At 40.1% G+C, this 8,465-nt stretch overlaps 1 protein-coding gene across 4 annotated transcripts in view; it reads right to left on the bottom strand.

Annotated features, from left to right (window-relative positions):
* Positions 1 to 8,465, bottom strand: part of slc12a5a (solute carrier family 12 member 5a) — a 152,847-nt gene that overhangs the window by 89,204 nt on the left and 55,178 nt on the right. Inside the window, exon 1 of one of the 4 annotated variants that reach the window (XM_014008637.1) lies at positions 3,505 to 3,829. The exons of 2 other annotated variants lie outside the window; for them this stretch is intronic. In XM_014008637.1, coding sequence (XP_013864091.1) covers positions 3,505 to 3,559 — 55 coding nt within the window. In that variant the 5' untranslated portion in view covers positions 3,560 to 3,829. Of the gene's footprint in view, positions 1 to 3,379; positions 3,441 to 3,504; positions 3,830 to 8,465 lie in introns of those variants that run through there. One more of the 4 variants, XM_014008639.1, reaches the window with a different exon arrangement.

The following is an 8,465-nucleotide window of genomic DNA, read 5'->3' as shown; positions in this document are numbered from 1 at the left end:
AAATGTTTGACATAATCCATACTCAAACTGTACCAGCAGGACAGTACTGATTGTCTAAAACTATCTCCTGGTTGAATCAAATCCAGAGAACAAAGCAAAACTTTRCTACAGGCAGTTTCTGAATAATCACTGACTGCAAGCAAAGTGATAATCCTGTGATCTGTTTTACATTCCTGACAAATACTCCTGAGCATTCTGATGAAATTTAACCTTAATTCAATTACGTCTCATAACAAGTCACAATATTTAAATTATTTAATCAACATATTAGACCAAACAGCTTCAGGAGATTAAACATTTAAGCTGATAGTGAATTCTCATCACTCTGACAGCCGCTCATGATATGAGCTATTCAGCTACTGCTAATTTAGTTGCAGTACTTCCTGAAAGAAGTTCATATAAAAGCCCTACTTTAAAATAGTCTGTTGAGGTTTAATAAAAAGTGCTGTCTTTTTTGAACTATAGTTGATACTAATATTCTACACCTGTCATTGCACATTATTTATTTTGTGACATTTTCTGTGACATCTATAACACTAATATTTCTTGCAGCAATAATGTTCAAGATACTGTATTGTTTAAATACTTGTGTGGATAACATAACATAATGGATCTGGACTCAAACAGCTGTCAGCCGCCCAGTTAAACCACAGAATTTGTCCCGGCACAAGTCAAGGCGATTATAAAAAGCTAAAAAAAAACAGCCTTGCATCAAAACCTCTACAAATAAACTGAACTGACAAGTTAATGAGACACTCAAATATGTCAATGGAACAATTGAAAATAATAAATAAATAAATAATCTGTGAAGTAGCAGGAAATCACTTCTTGCTAATGAGAATCTTTGCAGTTGAATGACAGCTCCTGTGAATAGAGAACTTTTAATGCTGAATGTTTTGGTGGTCTGAGCAAACATTGTTTACAGTGGCTTTTCAATATTAGAATCATGACAGAATTAAATATTCAGATGATTTAATATTAATAAACATGATGTTCAACACTTGTTATAAACAGCAGCATTAACTTTCTCACTCTTCTATAGTTTTCTATCTCGACCATTAAAGTTTCTCAAATTAACCTTAAAAGAAAAAAAGGAAAAATGAATATAAAACTAATAAATTTCACTTCCATTTCAATCACAGGTTCAGAACCTTAAAGGAGAAAACTTTGAAGCTGATAAACCACAGAATAGGAAAACAATTTCACATCCTATCATTATGTTAACTTGACAATGATTTGCCATGCACTTTATTTAGTGGCCCGTTGACCTTTTTTTGTATTTTCTTTAGAGCTTTTTCTTTTGTCTCTGCATGTCTATAAAGTACACAGATAAATAAATAAATAAATAAATAAATAAATAAATAAAAACTCCTGCAAACAGAAACACCTCCACCCGACGCAGAATGCAGCTCTTCCAGGCTGTAATCCAGCCGTGTAATGAAGGCTGTAAATCAGCACCTTGGACAGCGCCGGGCAGCCCTGTGAGCTGGTGGGGGTGGAGGGGTGGCGGAGGGTGGAATTAGCTTTCAGCACCGTGGAGCAGCGGACAGCGACAACGTCTGACATCACTGGAGCTGCCCTGCATAGTGCTGATGACTAAACAGAGTTATTCAGGTTGTTGCACGGCTAGCTTAGCAGAGCTGTGATTCAGTTGAGAGGGATGAAGGTTGGTGTGTGCATGCATGCGTGTGTGTGTGTGTGACTAAGGTCCTAATCTGAGATATGCTGCTACTGCAGAGTGACAAAAGAGAAAGACAGAGAGAGACTGGCAGATGTGTTTAAAGAAAAAGAGACGTGTGAAACATTAATTCAACCCTCCAGAGGTCCCAACACATCTTAGTGTGCACTCAGGGGTCTTATCAATGTATTAGTCCAGAACAAAATTCAGAAGAACAGGGTGACAAACGAGACTTTCTGACATCTATTTATAGCTGCAGAGATGACGGGCTGAGAAGCACACACATACATACAAAGGCACACTGCTCAACACAGAAAGATGAACTTAATATGAACATGTATGTAAGCATTAAAACACCACTCAGCACACACCTGGATGCTTACACAGATAAACCAGAAAAAAATTCAATGTTGATCAAACACAGAAACACACAGCCACAGTGATGCTCAAACAATTTCATACCTGCTATGCAGTTTTATGTGAAGTTCTGCAACTTGTTCTTGATGTTCCCCAAACCTAACAGTTCATAGCTGCTACAATACTGTAATCCCCTTTTACATTATAAAAGGAGACACCCGCATTAAGTTAAATATTCATGTTTCCAGCGCTGGTCTATTTTTATCATAAARCCCTCACAGGTAGAAGAAGAAGCAGCAAAGTGACTGTTCTCTCATCCGCAGCCTGTCTTTGTGCACTCCTTGGAGCTTTGGCCTGACAACAGCAGGAAGGTTTTGTGCAGAAAGAAGAGTGGGAGAGATGAAGAAATGAAAAAGGTAGCTAACGCTCATGTTCAGAGTAGCCTAAAGAGGTCAATGACCAAAGCTCTTTAAAAAAAGGAACGCAGACACAACAACCTTAAACATGCAGATAGCTTAAGGAGAAGCTGCTACTTTGACACATCTACACCCTCGACTGCAGCATTATTCTCACTCCGATCGAGGCAGCGATATAAAAACAGTAGTCACACTTCGGATACCGGTCATGCTGCATTTTTAATTTAATGCAGATCTGCTATGTGCAGGGCTTGCCACAAGAAGTTTAATGTTCTCCAGGGCCTGACAAGGTGTGTGCTGGTGTCACACACAACCCAGTTATCCACACAAAGCAGCAGCCTACAGGTTATCTGCCGAAAGCCTGCAGAGACCACGAGATTGAGCGAAGGGGATTGGATGCAGGGCTGATTTTGACAGCTGGAGACGATGGGATTAGCAGCAGTGGTCGCTCAGTATCACTATTTATGAGTGGTTGTGTGTGTGTGTGCATGTGCAAATGCCCATACAGTCTGTCCAAAGATTGCCATACGTGGTGGGAATATTCATGCTGCCATGGAGAATGAACAATCTATTGAGTGGCTGAGCAATTTAATGCTTTATATGGTTTGTGCATGCGTGTGTGTGTGTTCATTTGTGGCTGCGTGTTGGTGAGCGTGTTGTGCATGTGCTGGACAAAGCTGTAATGCCCTTATGATCAAAATCCATCGTTTGGAGTGAGCACATTACTATTCCTGTCACAACAGCCTTGCAGTAAGAGCAGCAGCAGCCGAGGCAAGCAGGCCAACCACTGTACAATCGGACATTCACGCTCTCACACACACTCCAATGCTCTTCAGTCCAATCAGGTTGTGCGTGCAAACCTACTTCGCGCACATTGTTTTTGTGTGTGTGTGTGTGTGTGTGTGTGTGCAACATCTTTACACTCTACCTCCATGCTGTTGCGTCGGCAGAGTGCTGCTCTCCCCGCATGTCATGCATCACCATGTGAACATCCCGATTTATGCAAATCTTCTTATTTGTTCAAGCGACCACATGACCCACCCCATCACTCACCCTGGCTCTGTGCTCCCCCGTCCCCTTCTTCTGTGTCGGTCAGGTTGTTAAGCATCCTGGCTGATCTTCGGTACTCTTCTTCAGCTGCGGAGCGATGTCACCGATCGAGCGCTCGGTGGCTCTCCCTGCGCTCCACGCACTGTGACACAGCCACAGGAATTGCGGGGAAGCGGCGTAGRAAAAAAARRARRAAAAAAAAACGCCAGCCGGATCCTCCTGACTCCTCTTCGCTCCTTGCTGCCTGTAGGATGCAACGAAGAGGGGCAGCAGAAGAGAGAGGAATTTCCCCCCCCTCCGTAGATCCTCCTCTTGACGTCTCTTCTCTGGCTTGCAAGCGTGACTCTCGCTGTTGCTCTCTCTCTTCAGGAGGAGGAGGAGGGAGAGGAAGGGGAGGAGGGAAGAGGAAGGCTGCAGGAGTTTGGTAGATGATGGAACGCCTTAAATTTGCACACTTGCTCACCCTTTTTCCCCAATTTCCTTTTTTATGTCTATTTCCCCCCCTGCCTTTCTCGCTCCCGATTTCAATCTTACCCACTATAAAAAGACTCACTTTCTTCTGCTCAGATGATGGGCTCAGTTATTGTAGCTGCCGAACTGATTGCTTATTCAAGTGGCAGTGCGATTTCCTCTACAACCTTTTCTGCCCTTCCTCGCTGCCTTTCTATCTTCTCTAAGAGATGTCAGACAAAGAGGAGAAGGAGAATTGAGGTTTGAAAAGCAAGCAAGCAATAGCCTCGTCGCTCTGATGTTTTCTGTCTATAGAGGTGCTTCGTGCATCGGCTTCTCTTTCGCTCTCCTTTGTAATAACCAACTGCACTCAGTCGCCTCTTTAATGTCAGATGCAAATTCACCTTCTGTTTCCTTCAAGAATAAACAAGCCATATCAACATCATCTGCATGCAGTTATGATAAACGTGGAGAGCAGTGTGCTCACACACATATATACACACTCAACAGTCTGAGCAATGAGGTTTCAACAACTGGTTTCAGACTTCTTTATCTTATTGCATCCACCTTTACAGCATAAAGACATCTGGGTCCAGTGATAGGATGTGTCCGTGGTATGGTGGCCATGCCGCCTTAGAGCCTCAGTGTCAATTAGAACAGCCTCATCCTGATCTATGTAGATTCATTTTGATTTAGTACACCGTGTACCGTGAGCAAATATGTGYGCAGCCTGAAGACACACGTGTGCGTGTTCTTCTGTGTGTGTTCCAGTAGTTGTCATCCCATGAAATATGAAAGCAAATAATCTTGGTTTAAGTCACAGTAGAACCAATCCAAAGAGTAGACAACAAAGAGATCTGAGAATACAACTATGGGTTTGGATCATGTGAATAAATTTAGTCCCAAACCAAACTGGTTTTGTCACGGCACAGTTAGCTCAACAAAGAACCAAGATCTTGAAGCTTGACGGTGCATTTCTACACTGAGCTGTATGTGCGTTTTGGTCGTTTCTTAATATAAATGCATAGGTTGCATCAGAAAGGGCATCTGGCGTAAAACATTCACCACATCTTTCAAGTGAGTGTACTCACTGTGGCGACCATTACATATGGAAGCAGCCCAAAAAAAAATTTAAAAACAACATTGATATTGATACAAACTATTACCAGCACAAGCACAAAAACTAATATTTACATTTTGTTAGCAATTGTTGACGTTAAGGAAAGACAATAYGCCACTTTAGGTAGTTCTTCTTTTTTATGTAAAACTGTATGTTGATCAAGGCAGTTTATGTGACTGTCACAAAGTTTACTTCAGTTCAATTCAAAAAAATACTTAATTGATCCCAGAGGGAAATTAGTTAAACCATGTTACATTCACAGAAAAGCAGATACTTTTTACTTTATTTAAGTAGAAATCTTGGTTATTTGTACTTTACTGGCATAATTATTTTCCCTTACAACTTTTTACTTCTTAAAACTTTGTGCGATTATGTGTACTTTCTACTCTTTACATTTTATAAGTGCAAAAAGTAGGGATGTACGATATATCGGCATTGACATCGGTATCATCCGATATTGGTCATTTTTTTAGAATATCGGTATCGGCCCGTTATGTAAAACGGGGCCTAAAATAATGTCCGATATTGATTTTCCATTTTTTAGTTTGTTTTTCTGTTTTGGTAGGCGAAATGTTTGGATCTGTTTGATCATGATCATGGCATTGGCGATGTACAGCCAGGATTACCTGAAGTAGGGAGYCATGTCAGAGGTCTGGTCGTTTATTTACGGTACCAAAAAATAAGACACAAGTGTGTTTGTGCGTATATGTAAAATATACATACAATATGCATTACTTATATACATTGTATAAACTGTAAATAATTTGTTTGTTTGTGTAATATCGGTAAATATCGGTTATGGGCCATAACACCAATAATAACATCGGATATTGACATTGGCTGAAATTTTCATATCTGTGCATCCCTAGCAAAAAGTATTTAATTTCTATGTCATTTCATCTCGTCATTATTCAAAAGAAAAATTATGTCACACTCCAGCAAGGACATCTTGATATGTTCACTCAAATCTTGCCGTCTGTGCATACTTGCACTGTGAGACTTGTTTATCTCCATACATATCAGATGTGTATACTGTATGTGACAGAAACCACAACACACAGTGCATTCCAAAATTTTCAACATTAACATTTTAACAATGTAGTGATTATGGCTCATTTGATCATAAACAGTAAGTTTTTTTTCTTTATTTTACAATTATTAGAGCAAGTAAAATTAGATAACAAAAAGCTACTTGGTTTCCTCTCTTGGTCCTTGATCTGCCTACCCTGCTGCTGCAGTGCTTTAATGCTTCCTTACTGCAGCTGTTTGCAATTTCCCTTAATGTGAGGAAATATTATCACCACTGATTTCTGTGTTACAGACTGAGCAGCAAGCATCAACTGGATGAACCAAGCTTTGACTCTTGGATTAATTTTCCGTATGAGGTGGCTGACTCAGAAGAAAATTCATTTTTGCCCCAAACAAGCTGACGGTACCCAAAACACTGCCAAACCTCTGCAATATGTTTTGATTAGCAGGGACACGAGGAGGGCAAAAAGCCAACTGTAAATTTGAGTAATTCTTTGTTTGACACTGTTCAGCAATGCTACATCTTGTTTGGCAAACCTGACCTTGAAACAGAGCTCCTTCATAACTCGGTGAATTTATTTGCATTTAGAAAATCAATTTCAAAAGTGTACTGAGTGAAAAATCAAACAAAGATGTCTGCTGCATGCCAAGAATATTTAAACTAATTCACATTAAATATTTGTTTAAACATTATTTAGTGTGTTGATAATACTGTATTACATGATAAACGTTCTGTACTTTTGTGCCAAAAACTGCAGTGTATTGATCACAGACAGCATGATCATGTTTCATTTACAGACATAAAATATAAAGTGGTGTAACAGGATGACTTCTGTCACCTGTACAGATCTGAATACAAAAATATACAAAGAGTCTGACTGTGTAGGTATGCAGTTATGATTGTTTTAAACACTAAAACAACTACGGAAAACAATTAGAAAAATTATAAATTGTGGAATAAGTATTGGTTTTACAATGCATAAGAAAAATCAGCTAAAGTTTGCAACAATTAGTCACATTTAAAGACAAGAACAGATTGTTCATCAGCTCAGTTGGAGGTGTATGTATCAGAAACTTTGAAGCAGGGACACAGGAAGAGTGTATGGAAGTGTAAAAACAACACAAAGGCTCATTCTGTATTTTTTAACCCTTGTGCGATCCTAACATCCTGTTTACASCCCTTGTCCTACGGGTCAAAAATGACCTGCTCTACCAAAGTCCCAAAATAAAGCAGCTTAATTGAATTTTAAATGCAAAATCTATTTTGCATGATGAAACAATCTGCTGTTTATCAATTCAACTCAATTTAATTAATTATTTTATCATGTAATTTTTGTTACATAATACAAAAAGACAATCACTCTGATGGTTGCCAGTCTGTCCGTCACAAACCTTGCTGGTCTGGACTCAGTTATAAACTCTCAGCATTCTTGAGAAAGTTTGATTTTCTGTGGCATTGTGGCACAATATATTGCTCTTCCACCCTCTGCATCCTAGAGACTACGTGCAGTATCGCCACGGGACCTGCTAATATCAAAAGCCCTATGTAGCCACACAGGTCTAGCTCATCCATATTTTTCCAGTTTTCTCCATATTTTCAGAAGACTCTCCAAATCCGTACTCCAGGATGGTTTTTTTCAAAGGCTGATGTGATGATCAAGGTGGATGAACTGTCCTGGACAAGGGCAGCCAAATACCTTGTTGGCCCCGAAGTCATTCTTGTTATACTTGATGCTGCTGTTCTTCCCTGGTTGCWGTCTGAATTTGATGAGGACCATGCAATTTTGTGGCTCTTTTACAAAAACGTGTCTCTGTCAGCTTGAGCAATGTCCTCTTCTTCATCATCTGAAGATGCATCATCCTCTTGTTCCTCCTGAGCTCCTGAAAATATCTCATCCATGTCTTGTTCGGCAGTGAAACATTCACTCATGGCTTCTGCAAGGAACCAACTTGGAGCACTTTGATTCAGAGGACCTTTATATCCTCTATAATGGGACCAATGCCCAGTCCCCACGATGCACATACAGATGCTAATTTTGCATGGGGGGGTTAGGTTTAGGACCAAGGTGTGAATTGAGTTTAGGTTAGTTTTAGGGTCAGGTAGAAACCTGTAAGGTTAATTTTAGGGCAAATGGTCAGGGTTTGGCTACAAAATCACCAGAAAGTGAATGGAAGTCAATCCATGGTCCCTAAGGGGATATAAAAACAAACCTGTGAGTGTGTGTGTGTGTGTGTGGGTTTTTCCTACAACGTGGGGTATTTTTTTTACAAAAAAAGCAGCCAGGTGGGGACCAAAGTGAATCGTGGGGACCACTGTCAGGTCCCCACGGGTCCAAATGCATGTTCCAGGTGTGGGGTTAGGTTT

The sequence above is a fragment of the Austrofundulus limnaeus genome, unplaced genomic scaffold, assembly GCF_001266775.1.
Source record: "Austrofundulus limnaeus strain Quisiro unplaced genomic scaffold, Austrofundulus_limnaeus-1.0 Scaffold51, whole genome shotgun sequence".
Lineage (NCBI taxonomy): Eukaryota > Metazoa > Chordata > Actinopteri > Cyprinodontiformes > Rivulidae > Austrofundulus > Austrofundulus limnaeus.
This window is presented reverse-complemented; position numbering and strand designations above follow the sequence as displayed.